The 16,539-nt window shown below is 47.3% G+C and overlaps 3 protein-coding genes across 4 annotated transcripts; 1 reads left to right on the forward strand and 2 right to left on the reverse strand.

Annotated features, from left to right (window-relative positions):
• Positions 1-4,459: 4,459 nt before the first annotated feature.
• LOC123444749 (phytolongin Phyl1.2-like) lies at positions 4,460-7,798 on the reverse strand. The gene has a single exon (XM_045121581.1). The coding sequence runs from the start codon at positions 5,886-5,888 to the stop codon at positions 5,166-5,168; it is 723 nt and encodes a 240-aa protein (XP_044977516.1). The 5' UTR covers positions 5,889-7,798; the 3' UTR covers positions 4,460-5,165.
• A 109-nt stretch (positions 7,799-7,907) lies between these two features.
• On the reverse strand, positions 7,908-10,288 carry LOC123444750 (splicing regulator RBM11-like). Of its 2 annotated transcripts, XM_045121584.1 has the most exons (5): positions 10,075-10,274; positions 8,797-8,988; positions 8,529-8,570; positions 8,366-8,443; positions 7,908-8,277 (listed from the first exon to the last, which is right to left on the reverse strand). In XM_045121584.1, exons 1-5 carry the CDS (start codon positions 10,106-10,108, stop codon positions 8,111-8,113), a joined length of 513 nt encoding a protein of 170 aa, XP_044977519.1. In that variant the 5' UTR covers positions 10,109-10,274; the 3' UTR covers positions 7,908-8,110. The 2 variants fall into 2 exon arrangements, with proteins under 2 accessions (XP_044977519.1, XP_044977517.1); XM_045121582.1 differs by having other exon boundaries at positions 8,366-8,570; positions 8,777-8,988; positions 10,075-10,288.
• An 834-nt stretch (positions 10,289-11,122) lies between these two features.
• Positions 11,123-14,053, forward strand: LOC123444751 (SUN domain-containing protein 4). The gene is made up of 4 exons (XM_045121585.1): positions 11,123-11,636; positions 12,003-13,456; positions 13,548-13,633; positions 13,738-14,053. The coding sequence occupies exons 1-4, from the start codon at positions 11,138-11,140 to the stop codon at positions 13,967-13,969; spliced, it is 2,271 nt and encodes a 756-aa protein (XP_044977520.1). The 5' UTR covers positions 11,123-11,137; the 3' UTR covers positions 13,970-14,053.
• Positions 14,054-16,539: the final 2,486 nt, after the last annotated feature.

Genomic DNA, 16,539 nt, shown 5'->3' on the forward strand with positions numbered 1-16,539 from the left:
CGGTGCGGAAATGGAGAACAATGTCTCGATAAAGCCAATTTACAGTGTAATCAATTTAGTATAGCGATGGGACCTGATTACAATGTATCTGATTACATCCATGGTGAAACAAACACAATTTGATAGTAACTGATCCTGCCGCAATCAGATTACGTTAGAATCTCGGTAACCAAACACCTCCTTGATATTTGTAGATTATATGATTTTGAAAAGTTGGATAGGGCAAAATCCGGATCAAAGAAAATTCAAAAAATTATTATAAGTCAATGAACAATCTAATCATAAAGTGACAATTCATTATATTCCAATAATCATAACCACCGATTACATCATATGGATCCCAGTTGTGTGAGGCAGTTCATGGGAACTTTGTATTGAATCTCAAGGAGCGGAGGATGGCATCTAGCTATTTCTATGGACCCTAAGGTTCTAAGGAAAGTACTCACACGTGGTCATAGAGGCATCACTGTTGTCGAAGATGGCTCTCAAGTGATGCCCCCCCCCCCTTCTGAAAGTGCCAAAACATGCCTCCAAATTGGATCTCCCTCTGACACGAACTTGCGGCAACGAAAAAATCTTAAAAAATGTTAGAGAGGTTTTATGGAATTATGGAATTTATTGGCAAAAGAATTGATGTAATGTCGTGCGAGGGGGCCACTGCCTTGCCGGTTGTGTGTTAGGTGTGCCACCCTGGCCCCTCCCGACACTTTGTGTAATCTACTACCATTGCAAAAAATCGTCAAAAATCCCCATGTTAGTTTGAGCTTCGTGATTGATTTTCTGAAAAATTAAAAACATGCAGAAAACAACAACAAACTTCGAACACCGAGTTAATAGGTTACCCTAAAAATAATTAAATTTCAATGAAGAGTATACAAAAGTGATATTATGATAGCATAAAAAATAAAATTATAGATACATTAGAGACATATCACATAGGCACTGTAAATACTTGTACACATACTCTTTATTGGTGGCCCAGCTATGTTGGAGAGAGCTCTTATCACGGTTGCTATGGATTGGATGTGGTTCAGTGTAGTAATTTGTGTTCATGGAACCATGCGCATATCTCTTTTGTTTGATTTCGCATATTGGATCCATATTCGTGTTCGACCAAGCTTGACATATCAAGATATCTTCATTCTTTGAGTAGGCATTTCCTGCCTTCACCGCCTCCTTGTTTCAAGTGTACAAGGATTGTACAACATCAAACAAATGTGAATTTTGATCATCCATATCCTAATTTAGAGGTTCTTACCGATCATTGATCGTGTCCCTGACAAAGGAATTATAAACATGCATCGTAATTAAACTACCATACTAAAAGTGGTCCGAAAATGCATATGGGGCGAAAAATATGTGAAGATTGTTTAAGGTATATCCTCAAATAGTGGGTGGGAATGCTGAGAGCTAAAACTTTTTTATGTTGTCCATGATCGTTGGAGCTATGACAACTTATACGTCGGGTTGAGTGAGCCACCTGGATCTTGCATGAAGGGGTCTGTTATATCAGGCCATTGCAAAGTCAGAACGTGATAGAACATGTGGGGTGGCCAAGAACGTGAATGTGCATGTAGACCTGGCGAACGACACCGAAGCTAAAGGACTTGCTCCAAGTGGATGACCCCCTTTGTCGCGGCCTCCTTTTCGGCCTTCTCGCAAGCGCCGTAGGTCATGCGGGGACACTTTTCATGTTTTCCATCATAACTGTCAGGAACGACGCGCTCCGTCTACTCGAGGTCCATGGCGGCAGACTGACGGTGATGCAAGCGTCGATGATTAGGGCGATGAAGGAAGGCGGCTGGGGTGATGGAACAAAACCTGTGTGAGGAGGAAGATGGTCGATTTAGTCAATTGAGGGAGGTAGCGTGGATTTGACGTGATGGACGCGTCCGAACGGTCTCAAATCCACCCTTCGTCTAAGCATGGTTTGAAGGGGTCGGGCAATCCAAAAAAAAGTTGAATTTTAAGAATTCGGTTGGATAAGTTAGTTTTGTTCGTACAATGTCGATACCTTCCTCCTGGACTGCGTGCATAACATAACCCCGTACTCGTACCATAGGCAGGCTAGCCCCATCACCTCCACAAAGGAGTACCGTAAACCGCTGTTGCGCCCTCAAAATCTGCCGGCGGGCCTGGCGACGCAATAATTCGGGAAATAATTGGCGCGTACGCACACCAACCCAAACCGAGCAGCAGAGGCGAGCCGAGGGGCTGTCCCACGTGACGGCACAGAGCGAGGAAGGAACCCCCAGCTGTAAAGCGGGCCCCGACGCCAGTTGTTTGCGCCCGGAAAGCCACCGTCCACTGCCGGCCTCCCCGCGCGGCACGTACTACTGGTACGCGTGGTCCAGCCACGCCCACGGCCCCGCGTGCGTACCTCATCAGTGGATCCTGCTCGCATCGCATCGCATCGCCACCGAGCCCAGCCGTGCAGATTGTTCGTTACCACTTACCACCACCTGCTGCGCTGCTGATGGCGGATTGGCGGCTGCACCATGACTGCTTATGTTTACAGCGACATCTGCTTATGTTTACAGCGAGACAAGGCGCTGAGGCAGCCCGCGGTTTGCGACGAGCGAAACGGCGAGCCGCCGCCGGTGGCTCGCCACAGCAAACCGTAGTCCGGCTCGGTGGCAGTGCCGCTGCGACGTGGGCTCTACCACGCGGCGTGGGCAGATCTCGAGGCGGTAAAAGCGCCCCCAGATCCTGGGGCCGCCGCCCATTCCTACGGTCCAGTACTGCTACCAGTTGGTGGTGCAGCGCCCTACACTTGTGTTGTAGGCCGCACTACTAGCACCCATCCCTCGGCTCGTCGTCTCCCTCCCCCCCTCTCCGCATGCCAAAAACCGCACCCGCGGCGCCAAAACCGCCGCCGCCGCATGGTTAGTTAACAGACATCATTTTTTCCTTCTGTACGCTGCCATTTATACACCGCCATCTCGACCGGAAGTACGCCTGCCGTACCGTACGTCGCCCTATTGATCAATCACCAATTAATCACACTCACATGCCGACTGGTTTTTACACCCCGGTGTGACCAGTACCGTAATCTCTCCGTGATTGATTCCAAGGTCGGCGCACAAGACGCCTCGTTCAGTTCCCCGTTATATGCTGTACCACCAGTCTACCAGAGGGGCAGCGTACGGCGAGAATCGTCAAGACATAGGCAACTGCACGCGCCCACAAGGACAAACATGTGGATCCATAATTGACGAACGATTCGATTCCATCTCCACGCCGTGCATGATCCGTCCAGCCTAACCATACAACGATCTCTTAGCTAGCCAGGCTCTTGTTGCACCATCCGAAACTAAGAAAACATGGCCACCGCCCACCGTCCCTTTTACCAGCAATCAACCGTCCCGCCCGCTTTCCAGACCAAACATTCTCACACACATAACCGCCAGCGCTTTCACCTAGAGATGGCAGTATAAAATAGTCGGTGGCAGCTGGCTCCAACTATGAGGATGGGCATGCATCCAGGCTTCTTTGACCGGAGGGGGAGGCGACAGATACCCCATCACCGGACGCACCACCAGCTGCTGCAGCCTGCAGGAGAAGAACATGGCAGCCGAAAGCTTGAGCGACACAACACCACTGATGGATCTAGCAATAGAATACTGACGACCACAGCTAGCTAGCGCCCAGTCCACCGGGTACGTACGGTCCACGGCAACAGATCTAGGAGAGGAGACCCGAGACCGTTTTTCTGACGCGTAGCAAAGCGTTTCATGACGCACTCTGCCGCACCCCTGCAGCGTCGTGACCGCGAAACTGTTCGTTTTGAAGGCGGTCATCATGGCTGCACGTGATCGATGGCCGGCGGACAAAGCCACGCAGTGCCCGTTAACACAGATGGAGCTTGCCTCGGACAGTGTCAGCAGCGGTACTACTTGATGTGGTTTCCATGCAAGATTACTAGGCCTGGCTCCCGGCCGGTGCAGCACCACCACAAGATTATTCATGCTAGGGTTAATAGTTTCCCAGTACCGGACCCATGCGCCGATCATCGAAGAGAAGAATCCCACCTAGAGATGGCCCCGTTCAATTCGGATTCTGCTCTTTTGTCTTCAAATATGTTTTCGTTCAAATTCGACAGCAGCGAGCTGCAAAAGTTGACGCATTTTCTACCGTTTTTTATTGTTTCTTTTTGGAGGAAAAGAGACGCTGGTACGGGTACAGCAACAAAGTTGACGCAGATCTTCCGTCAAAGTCATAGGTTGGTAGGCTTATTGTTTCTTTTGCATTGTTTACGTAAAGAAAAGTGTGGGTTATTTTTCTTCCCTCGTCGGCTAGCTCTCGATTGATTGCCATTCATCAACTACTCCCCTTTTTTTAGGTAAATTCTCCTGGCCAACAACTCGCTTGCCGCGGATATCATCGGTACCTGGGCCCAATGGGTCTGCAAATGGCACAAAACCCCTGCTGTGTTACTTTTGCGGCTAGCACCGGCCCAAAACAGAAAGTATACGATCACCCTGTATCTCAGATGGTTGCTAAAAGAAATGTATCTCAGATTTTCTCAAGAAAAAAAACCGGCCCCTACATATCTCAGATTGCCTACAAAAAATCCTATATACTCAGAAAATTGCAAGTCTTCAGCTGTTTTCTATACCTATTATCACTAGCAGCGCATTATTGTCGTAACAGAGATTTCATGGACTGGAGTTACCGTATGCAGACGTGCATGAGTAGCTGAGCCAGATGCTTGGAAGCTGCCTTCCATCTCGAGGACTTGAACAGCTAGAGCAGTACACGATATTGAGGACTGTTTCCTGGTGCATCTGAAGGAATTTCGGTAGCATATATAGCACAAGCTTGTGACAGGCCAGCGGCAAATAAGAAGACAGGCCGACAAATGATGCGACCACCCTGAAAGACGTTGCATGGACATGACGATGACCGCTTCCACAATTTGCACATGACGATGAACAGAACTACACAAGCATGAGATATCTCAATATGCTTCTGAGCATGGCAGCATGCAACTACGTAATTAAATTAATCGTCGCAGCAGCGACAAGCTAAGCTCGGAGCTTATTAGTTTCTTACTTTCTACAGTAGCCGCTAGCTAGTTGGTGAAGTACAATAAGACGACGGACGGAGAAGGCCTTCATGGACAGTATGCACACGCACGCAATCACGATCTCAGATGATGCGCTTCATCGCTGCACGCAGCTGAACCCATGGCACACGGCCATCCACACGCCGAACAGGACCAGGCACAGCACCACGTCCACGCCGATCACGGCCATGGCGTGGCGCCGCCACAACGTCCGCCTCCAGGAGGACCGCGCTGGCCGCCTGCGTGGCGCGCCTTCATCCGGCTGCGCCTCCTCGTCCTTGTCGGACGCATGCTCGCTCCATGAACCGTCGCCGGGGAGCACCACCGAGTTTGCAGCCGCGGAGGAGCTCGGCCCAGCCTGAAGCGTTTGCTCGAACTGCCGCACGAGGCGGGACACTGCTTCATCGCGCTGCCTCCTCCTGGGCACTTCGCTGCACGCGTCACGGACGCGCTCCAGGAAGCGGATGACCTCGGCGCTGCCCGGCGTGGGCTCTGCGACAGCGAGGTACGTGCGGCCATCGTCGGCGGCAAGGACCGCGAACGTGCGCCTGCCGTCGTAGGTGTGATGGTGCCATCGGTGGTGCTCCGGCGCATGGTCGAGGCAGAGCGCCGCCAGCGCACAGGCCGCCTCCTCGTCGTCGCCAACGTCGCTGGAGCGGAAGTACGATAGCCTGTCCTTCTTACCCCTGGACGTCACGGCCACACAGAAGAAGACGTTGGACTCCACGCCGTCACCTTCGCTGGCGCCGGCGATGGCCTCCTTCATCGGCTCCAGTCGGTGGACGACGAAGCCTCTAGGGTTTGATCGGCGAAAGATCATGCAAACTCCGAAGATTTCGGGACTACATGTACGTGGCTGGCTGGTTGTGGATGTTGCGACCTTGGCAGCTTCAAACTAACATGTGTGATATCACAAGATGCGAGATGCAAAAGTTCTGGAGACAAACGGTGCAGAGTAAAGCTGCTGCAGTAGCAGTCCTTATGCAGAGATGATTTCGGTTTTCTTATAATGTTGCAGATGCACCATTGAAGACAGAGGATATGTGCCTTGTACGGAGGTTGTGGCCAAAGGATAAACAAGCAGACAAGGAAAGAAGCCCCAGAGGTAGAGCATTACAGATAACTTACTTGAGGAGAGAAGCAATGAGAAGCGCCGCCCTGATGCAAAATGATGCATGCCTTCAAGTGTGGTTTTCGGCCTTGAAGAAAGGTTTTTAAGGGGTCCAATGTTGCGATGAGAAGAACCTCAGGACAAAGTATTTTTGTCATAGAATTTTCGTCCGATGACGAGATACTTTTGTGTTAGGTGAGTCAAAACAGTCGCGGGTCGAATTCTAGTGCTTTCACAAGAGTAACATAATGGCAATTCACGGCAGAACCAAAACAAGTGGACGATGAGTATCATCTCTTGGTAGAGGCTCGTTTTTTAGGTGGTCCGGACAGTGACGGTCTGAACAAGTCACCTGTCAGTAGTATTACACATAAGAGGATAGGTGGAACATCACTAGTAAAGAAAAGAACAAACTTGTCAACACACCACGCAATATATAATATCCTTCACCTAACACCAAAGTTTCTAGGTCGAGAGACCAAAAAATGGGGCTAGCAATGACAACTAAGCACAGGAATCACAAAACAACGAAGCTATTGAGCCAAGCAATACAATAACAATATAGGGTTGGTGGGTAAGCCTACATTCCTCCCCCTCACTTGTCCCTGAGGCCTCGTTTGGTTAAGGGGAATTGGGAAGGTTTTGAAAGGAAAATCCCCGGGAGGGCCAGAAACCCCACAGATCCTCGGACGCCGATTTGGTAGGAGGGGTTTGCTTAGCCCAATCCCCTCCATTCCCGTTCAATCCCTTCCTATCCATGTGTTTCAAAACCCTCCTCTGGATACTAATGGAAGCAAAGCCCCGGGGATTTGAGAGGATTGGGTGGAACAAAGGGATTCACCCAATCCCCTGAAATCCCTCCCTCTTAAAACCTCCCCAATCCCCCTTAACCAAACGAGGCCTGACGGGGATTCAATTGTGTGGTAAGCAGGGAGACAAACACAGTACAGTTACTTGACTTCATAATTATATGTGGCTCCAGAGCTGAGACATCAGCATCTTCTGGGTAAGCAAGAGCAATGATCAATCGAGTGCACAACAAGGAGCTATAAGAATAATGACTCAAATCATCCATGGACATGATCATTAATCACGAGCCAGTCCGGGTGCAAAACAGCCAATACGGTTGCATTACGTTAATTTCCCAGGAAGAGAAAAGATGTACCAGGCTATCTGTTAGACAAGGACAGAGTGTACAATGTACTGGGCAGAGTCTTCAGCTGCCAATTTACCGTCCATAAAACAGATATACCAGCCAAGCAATGACAGCTATGCACAGAAATCACAAACAACAAAGTTATACAGCCAAGTAATACAATAACAAAATAGGATTGGTGGGTACTGTTGCATTCCAGAAACTTAGTTGTCCCTGATAGAGGTTCAATTCTGCGATAGGCACAAACACATGACAGTTTACTTGAATTTTATGATTATTTGAGGCCCTGGAGCTGAGACATCAACATCTTCTGGGTAAGTAACAGCAATGATCATTGTACACGAGGAGCTTTAGGAATAACTCAAATCATCCAAGCATATGATCATAAATACGCGAGTCAGTGTGTGTGCAAAACGGCCCATGATGTTGCATTCTTTATTTTCCATGGAAGAGAAAAGATGTACTTCCTCCGTAAACTAATATAAGATCGTTTAGATCACTATTTTAGTTATCTAAACACTCTTATATTACTTTACAGAGGGAGTACCAGGCTATCTTCTAGACAAGAGACAAGTACAAAGGGTGTACAATGTACTGGGCAGAGCCTTCCATTGCCAACTTAGTGTTGATAAAACAGAAATACCAGCCCTATTTACATGCATGGAAATGAAGTGCAAAGGTACAAACAAGATGCTACTGAGAATTCAAGGAACTAAGAAGCTACATCTAACCTGCCTACTTTGCATACCAGATCCCGCTCTTTGGTGTCTACAACCTAGTAGGATGGGTAAATGATTGGCTGCCTCATAGCTCCGTGACCAACAGCATTCACAACATAACCTCCGTAGCTAGCATTCAGAACAGAACCATATACATGACTGTTGTAACCATACGTACCATGTACAAACTCTCGGTCCTCATGCACCGGTCGAGGTGGTAATGCTGGTGAAAAGAGAAAATAATAGAACAAGATGAGATTTAAGTCACATATCCTGGAATATGTATAAACAAACCTAGGAAATAGCCTCACCTTGAGGGTGAACATTGTAAGGATGATAGCCTTGTGAAAAACCATTATGTGGAACCCCACCATTTACCACCGGATATGCTGGTTTATGCGACACAAGCGTATCACTAGAATGCACAAACTGAGTCTGCTTTGGTAATGGTATAGGGTTGAGTTTAGGCATTACTGGAATATTGCCATTTGATGAGGGCTTGTCTTGTCCAGAAAGCTGTCAAAATTAATACGAATTTAGGGATTTGACCTTGTGAAATTAGCACAAAACACACATATGTGTACGCGGTTATAAGAAGTAAGGGCAACAATTACTGTGCTCCAACTAGGCAAATTGCAATTTATAACCAATGTTAATTTGTAAGGCAATGATGGTACAGAAGTAACATATCTAAATTGAAGATTACAAAAGAAGAAACATACCGCAAATTTAAGTGTTTTACCATTAAGCCTAACAAGTCCTGGAAAAAGTCTAACAGCATACTGAGCAATTGCCTCTGTCTCATATTCAGCAAAAGCAAAACCTTTGGGACGCCCAGTTTCCTTGTCACATGGTATGTGTAGGTCTACTACATGGCCGGCCTGAATAAGAATCTCATACAAGACTCTCTCAGGGACATTCTCATCCAAGTTGCCTGTTGAGAAAAACAGGTCATAAAATTAATACAACACAAAACACTGCTAAATTAATACAACAGAATGAAGATGTGTACAGGAACGACACATCATAGAAAAAGTACCAAACAGTGGGATTGCCCAAAGAGAACACCATACGCAGACAGTGATGTCTCAGAACAGCAATGAAGTATAACAACCTACGAAAGTGACCGAGAAAACTAGTGATAGAAGAGCGCTACCCAAACAGACCCAGCTATGCGATTATTCCAAGTAATGGAAGAGTTAATTTGTCTCCTTGTCAGGTAATTCCCGAAATAGATGTGGAAAATTTGAAATGTTCTTTGTCCAACACACAACCATCAATGATGATTATACTGTACTGCTTGCAGTTACCAGGCAAGGTGGTCAAAGCACATTGTAGCAACATGAAACAAATCTTTGAAGTTGTTTACTGTTTTTTTTATCAACCAGCATAACTAGCAACTCAGCCTACAAATGGCAGGCTGCCAGCCTTAGCAGTTAGCAGTATCATGGCTCTACCTCTATCGTTAAGCAGTCTATATCGAGTTACAAAACTGAAACATCAGGAATCATTTGGCCGGCAAATAAGAACTACTCCCTCCGTCCCAAAATTCTTGTCTTAAATCTATCTAGAAACGGATGTATCTAAATACTAAAACGTGACTAGATACATTCATATCTAGACAAATTTAAGACAAAATTTTTGGGACAGAGGGAGTATTATATATCCATCCCATGCTGACATACCACAAGCACCAAAAGAGATAACAACCTCACGTAAGAAAAAATAATACTAATACTAACCGGTGGCACCAGGATAACATTGTAGTAACACATACTAGTACTAGCAGCCACTAAACAAGCATGGAGCCAAAAAGGGGATGAATCGCAAGTGCACCGCCGTCCTAATCTATACCTCTCCCCGCACTATAACCCTAGCGCGACTAATCAATCGACCACCGGGCCGCACATCGACCAAACCCCTCGAAATTAGGGCACGCATCTAAATCAATCCTAACAAATTAGGGCGAGAAGCGGCGGTTACGCGAGCAGGAGGGGAGCGCGAGGCGAAGGGGGCTCACCTACGTAGACGGAGCAGGCCGGGTTCCTCGCCATTGGGGGCCGGATCTGGGCGCGAGGGCGAGGAGGAGGAGGAGCACCGCGCGCTCACGGCCAAGTCGCGCCGCAATCTGGGCGTGGAGGAGGAAGCGAAAGGAGTCGCGCGAAGTCGCTCGGGCGAATTTGCGGCGCAGGAAGGAAGGAGGAAGCAGGGTCTCGTGCGTCGGGCCGGTTCGCACCTGGGCCGTTGGGCGGTGGGCTATTTGTCTGGTGCCGCCTCGAGATTCGGAAAGCGGCTCGGAATCCAACTCCTGGGCCGAGGAGGAGATGCTGGCCCGGGTCCACCTGCCAGTTGACAGCCGAAGGGGGAAGAGACGGATGCGCATACGCGGTAGCCTCCGGGTTATGTGGACTACGTGGCAGGGCCACGCGGTGGCCTGGGACTGGCCGGCGAGCGTGGCGTGCACGCGAGAGTACCAGCCGAACCAAACTGTGACGTGTATGTCGGCCACATCACGTCTCGTACCGTCCAGCTGCATGTCGACAAGGCCATGGCACTAATAATACTACAAGTACGTATAGCACTAATGACGCGCCATGCCTCGTCGGCAATCCTAAACCAACCACTCGTTGATGATAATCTTGTTTGAGAAAAAGAAAACACTCCTACCTACGAGGATGGTCGACATGGAAACATTATGAATGTTGCAACGGACAATAAAGAGACATCATCATTCCGCTTTGACACCAAGCGTGGTTCAGTGTGGTCGACATGGAAATAGTTGTCGCAAATAACACTCATACAGGGCGGTCGACATGGAAACAGTAGTACAAGTGTTGCAATGGACACCACGAATCACTGCCATTGACCCGTAAATTTGGCCGTCCCCCCCCCCCCCCCCCCCCCCCCCCCCCCATCTCCCGCATCGAAGCTTGGCTTGGCTTCTACCCCGGTGATTCCTCCCCGATTTGAAACCGAACCTTTCGAGCGCACCGTGGTTTCTGGGCTTCCTGCCGTTCCACGTCGCAAGGGAACAAAAGTGCCACCTCATCAGGAGCGGGACAGGCTGGACATGTCGACTCGGCATGAATCCCCGTGCGAATGAACTGTGGAAGCCCACGGCAAGATCTGGCGATACAAAAACCCAGGGACGCCTCCCTGGCCTCCACCTCCTCCTCCTCCTCCACCTGCCTTCCCCCCGATGGAGCTTCGGCCGTTTCAGAAGGCAGCCCCCACCCGCCCCCGCAGCTCGACCCACCGCCGCGCCGATTCGCGGCCGCGGTTCTGAGCGCGCGCGACCCTCCCCCTGCCCGGATTCCGCTCGGGCCTGTCGCCGCGCCGGGCCCAACCCGCGGGCGCTGCTGGTGCCGCGGTTCGCAGATGCGAGGCGGGGAGAAATGCAGAAGTCGCGGAGAGACCTCATGAAGAGGAGGGCGGCGGCCAAGGCGAACGAGCAGGGCGCGGGCGCGGCCGCCGGGATGAGGCGGCGGCGGCTCTACGGCTTCTCCGCCTCCCTCGTCGTCGCGTCCTGGGTCGCGCTCCTCATCCTCAACTCGCTCGTCGGCCACGGCGACGGTCAACGCGGTACGAACGGTCCGGCCCTTCCTTCGCCTCCCTTCCGTCCCCGAACTCCCAAGTTTCGCCTTGATGATGAATGAATCCTGTGCTGCGTGGTGCGGCGATCGGTAGATGGTTGATGGGTTGTCCGTGGAGTCGGTGGTGCCGCGCAGGCGCGATCGAACCCCGTTAGTCTTAGATCCGTAATCCGTATGCGGTTGTTGCGCTCTCTCTGATCAGAAGCTGCTGGTTGTTAGTACTTGTTAGATGCGCTGCTCAAATTCCCACGTTGTGTTCTGTGTCCTAGGTTTACTGAACGCTCCTCTAAGTTTTTAAATAAATTTGGTTCCGTGTTGACTGAGATCGCATTTTCTTGGTCTGATTTCTCTGCAGATGGTGGAGACCCGATTGTTGCCGTTCCTATTGCTGGGCCTGGGCCGACAGTGAATGAAGCTTCTGTTAGTCCTGATGTTGTACACCAGGAGCATGAGGAGAATTTGGCGGTGTCTGGTGATACATGTGTTAAACTTGATGAAAGTGTCTTGCTTTCAGAAGAGACAGTTCTGCAGGAAGATGTGTGTTCCAAGGATGATACCCAAAGTGATGGCATTGAAGCTCTAATAGAGGATGATCAAATCGAGCTGTCTGAAGGTCAGGGCAAGGAACAAGCTCCATCCATGGATGGTCAAACTCACCTGTCAGAAGGTCGGGTTGAGGAAGAAGCTCTGGCCAAGGATGATCAAATCGAGCAGTCAGAAGGTCAGGGTGAGAGTCCTCATCTGACAAACATCGATTCTGTAGCTCATCCAGCCGAGAAGGTGGATGCTGAAGATGTTCCCAAACCAGCAAGATTGGCGCGGGCTGTTCCTCCTGGTCTTGATGAATTCAAGACGAGAGCAATTGCTGAAAGGGGAAAGGATGCCTCTAGTCAAACTGGCCATGTAATCCACCGAAGGGAACCTAGTGGTCAGTTGTACAATTATGCTTCGGCTGCTAAAGGGGCAAAGGTTCTGGATTTTAACAAGGAGGCCAAAGGCGCTTCCAACATTCTGGACAAAGACAAGGATAAGTATCTCCGTAATCCTTGCTCTGCAGAGGGAAAATATGTCATCATAGAGCTTTCTGAAGAAACCTTGGTAGATACCATTGCAATTGCAAATTTTGAGCATTACTCTTCCAATTTAAAAGAATTTGAAATGCTGAGCAGTCTTATTTATCCCACAGAAAACTGGGAAACACTTGGGAGATTCACTGTCGCAAATGCGAAGCATGCTCAGAGTTTCACGTTTCCTGAGCCAAAGTGGGCGAGGTATTTGAAGTTCAATTTGCTAAGCCATTATGGTTCTGCAAGCTATTGTACACTGAGTATGCTTGAGGTGTACGGAATGGATGCTGTGGAAAAGATGCTTGAGAACTTGATTCCGGTTGAAAATAAAAATGTTGAATCTGATGACAACAAATTGAAGGAGCCAGTTGAGCAACCACCTTTGAAGGAGCCAAATGGTGGAAAAGACTCCTCACAGGAACCCCTTGATGAAGATGAATTTGAGCTAGAAGATGATAAGCCAAATGGAGCTTCCTCGAGGAATGGTGTTCATGATCAGATTGTAGAGACAAGGACACTTCAGGCTGGCAGAATTCCTGGAGATACAGTTCTTAAGATACTGATGCAGAAAGTCCAATCTCTTGATGTGAGCTTTTCTGTATTGGAGCGGTACCTAGAGGAACTCAACAGCAGATATGGACAAATCTTTAAGGATTTTGATTCTGATATTGATAACAAAGATGCACTCTTGGAGAAGATAAAATTGGAGTTGAAGGAGCTTCAGAGCAGCAAAAATGACTTTGTATGCAACTTTCTGCATTTTTATTTTGTTTCTGCTATTGTTGGCCTTAATTTCTGTATCTTATCTTATTATATGCGTTTCCTGTTTTCAGGCGAGAGATATTGAAAGTATCCTTTCATGGAAGTCAGTTGCCTCCTCGCAGTTAGACCAACTTGTCCTGGATAATGTCATACTCAGGTTTGTATTGTTATTGTTTAGAATCATGGATTTGCAAGCGCATTAATCAAGCATGATATTGCTTGATACGATTATAATTTGGTCAATCATGCTGTTGTGTGCAGATCTGAGTATGAGCGATTTCGGGATAAGCAGGTTGACTTGGAGAATAGGAGCTTTGTTGTGATATTCCTGTGTTTTATTTTTGGATGCCTAGCCATAGCTAAATTGTCCATAGGTATGATATTCAATATTTGTAGATTATATGATTTCGAAAAGTTGGATAGGGTAAAATCCGGATGGCTTGTGCTGCTGCTGAGCAGCTGCATTGTGGCCTCCATTTTGGTGATACAGTGATGTATGTACTCATCTCCATATAATCGCGGCTGCATATTGTAATTCCATGAGGTTTATATAATTCAAAAAAGATTACATCTCTGAGATCTTAGAAAATAAAATCTCAGTCTAGATCATCTAACTTCACCGGTGATCTTAAATTTGGAGGGAAGGAAAGGAACTGAGCTTACATCTGTGAAACTGAAGTCATTTTAAAGGGGCAGCAGAGTACTAGTACAGGTCTAGAACTAGATTGTTTTTGCTCTGGTCGATGCCTCCATGGTCCACTCCAGTCCAGAGGAATGTAGAGGCTCCACCTGGAAACCATGTGAACCCAGCTGAAGCCGGCAGTTTTTGTGGAAGAAGCCATGGCATGGCCCCATGTGCTTCCTTGTATGATTGCCAGAGAGAAAAATGTACTGAATATAGCATTTCCCTATGTCTCGCCATGGATCCTGCGCAGTGGATGTTCTTTATTTTTGGGTGGGTGTCCTGTCCACGGATGCACATGGCCTCCACATTGGGTTGCTTTCCATTTGTTTCCACTTTCCTCGATGAAAGGCATCATTGGTACTCCCTCCGTTCTTAAATATAATCTTTTTAGAAATTTCATTGGAGGGCTATATCCGGAAGAAAATGAGTGAATCTATACTCTTAAGTATGTCTATATACATTGATAGTCCCTTAGTGAAATCTTTAAAAAGACTTATATTTAGGAACGGAGTAAGTAACTTCTATTGATAGTTCAAAACTGAAGTCAATGGCTCATCAAAGGTATATGCTCCCTACACAGCCACATATCTACAGCCGTTCTTATCGTTTCAGAGGATATTTTGTTGCTCTATTGCTTCCGTGACCAGCTTATCGGTGGGAACTTCTGCATATTTGGTATTTCTGTTGAACAAGCTATTCTTGATAGTTGACATTTTATTTCATCTATATCTAGAATCACAAAAATACTTTTGTCTGCGACATCTGGTTGGCTAGCTGATGACAGCTCGTTTCTTAAAACCGAGCCGCTCCTGCTCGGTTGACCATGTTTTAAATTGTGCAAATTGCGGTTTTCTTGCTAAATGGATATTAGCAGTTCCAAGCGACATTCTCCTTTATGTCAGCTTCAGCACCACTTTGACCATTTCTAACGTTTGATTGATGCAGTAGCTTTTACTTCTGTACATTATATGCGTGTATATTGTCCGTGCGTGTATATTGTCCGTAAAGCATACTTTTTACAAGCATGCCCGTAAATTGTTTGCAACATTGGGGATTACACGCCTCGTGGTATTGGGCTGCTACAAGCAGTAGATTGTGAGCCGTGTAACTGTGGTTCTGGTTCGTGCAGTAATCCATTCAGGCTCTGGAGCGAGGTGCAAAGCCTGTTGCGGTTTTGTTTGGTGGCTGGTTGGCGTCTGTCCGGTGGGGAACATCAAACGTGAGCAGCCATGCTGTTTCCCGTGGCTCTCGTTCGTTGACTGAAATGTTCCCAGGGTGCTGGAGTAAATATGTATATTATCCATGAAGATGAGAACCCCCTTACGGAAGAGTTTGTCAATGACCATGTTCATAGCGCCTTAGAACGCGGCAAGAGCGTCGGTGTTGCACGCATGACTAAAACTTCCGCCGACGGCGTGACAAATCTACTGACAGACGAATCGCAAATCCAACTTCGTAAACCAACAAGCACCTGTCAGGTCAGAGTTCATCAATCGCCGACAGCAAATTAAATACTAGCTTTTTAGTGTTGTTGTTCATTTGGCGTTAATCGACGCAGAAGCGCCAGGTATCACCTTTCTTTTGTGTTAGAGTAAAACGAGATTGAATAAAAGTAATAGACGATCAGTCCTGATTTCTATTGATTCTCAAGTTTATATACATCTGGAAGAGGTGCGAAGAAGAGGTGCCTGTTCGGAGGCATCCCTCCAGAACAGGTGCCTGTTGGCAATAGAGAGATAGAATAGACATGACTTTTCGGGGTTGGACACCCTTTCCTAATTAATTTCTAACACTCCCCCTTGTACAACACCGTTCCTTGAATGCTTCATTGTTGAAAGTTTCTTGCATATATAGATGTTCCATCTTGAGAAATCTTAGATAATCTTGAGAGTCTCCCCCAAAAACCCTGTGGGAAAAATATGAGGAGAATAGAGTAGATATGTTGCTAAAACTCCTTTAAACCCAGTGGGAAAAATAAGGAGAAAATGATGCAACATATGATGATTATTGTCTCTTGATAACTCATATGAAAAAAAACCTTTGAAGAAGGAGAAAACTCATTGATAAGTTTAAAGAACAATTAATATGTCTTGAGTACTTCCTTTAAAAACCCTGATAGGGAAAATAGAAAGTATGACATATGATCTTTGAGAAGATATTGCCTCACTAAAAACCATTATGAGAAACTTTGATAGAAAACTCATAAGGGGAAAGAGTGCAATCGTACATGCCATTGAAAACTCCTTTAAAACCCAATGGGAAAAATACAAGGAGAAAATGATATAGCATATAAAGACACTTGTGTTTATATTGTCTCGTTAAAAACCTTTTATGAGAAACCAATAGGGAAAACTCATCAAGGGAAAAAGAGTACAATA

Source organism: Hordeum vulgare, chromosome 3H (genome assembly GCF_904849725.1).
Source record: "Hordeum vulgare subsp. vulgare chromosome 3H, MorexV3_pseudomolecules_assembly, whole genome shotgun sequence".
Taxonomy (NCBI): Eukaryota; Viridiplantae; Streptophyta; class Magnoliopsida; order Poales; family Poaceae; genus Hordeum; species Hordeum vulgare.

Coding starts and splice junctions, on each gene's coding strand:
- LOC123444749 (XM_045121581.1), bottom strand. CDS start 5,888: ATGATCTTTCGCCGATCAAACCCTAGAGGCTTCGTCGTCCACCGACTG.
- LOC123444750 (XM_045121582.1), bottom strand. CDS start 10,108: ATGGCGAGGAACCCGGCCTGCTCCGTCTACGTAG. Junction 8,989..10,074: donor GGCCTGCTCCGTCTACGTAG/GTGAGCCCCCTT, acceptor TTTTCTCAACAG/GCAACTTGGATGAGAATGTC. Junction 8,571..8,776: donor GTAAAACACTTAAATTTGCG/GTATGTTTCTTC, acceptor TAATTTTGACAG/CTTTCTGGACAAGACAAGCC.
- LOC123444751 (XM_045121585.1), top strand. CDS start 11,138: ATGAATCCCCGTGCGAATGAACTGTGGAAGCCCACGGCAAGATCTGGC. Junction 13,457..13,547: donor AGAGCAGCAAAAATGACTTT/GTATGCAACTTT, acceptor TCCTGTTTTCAG/GCGAGAGATATTGAAAGTAT. Junction 13,634..13,737: donor CTGGATAATGTCATACTCAG/GTTTGTATTGTT, acceptor TGTTGTGTGCAG/ATCTGAGTATGAGCGATTTC.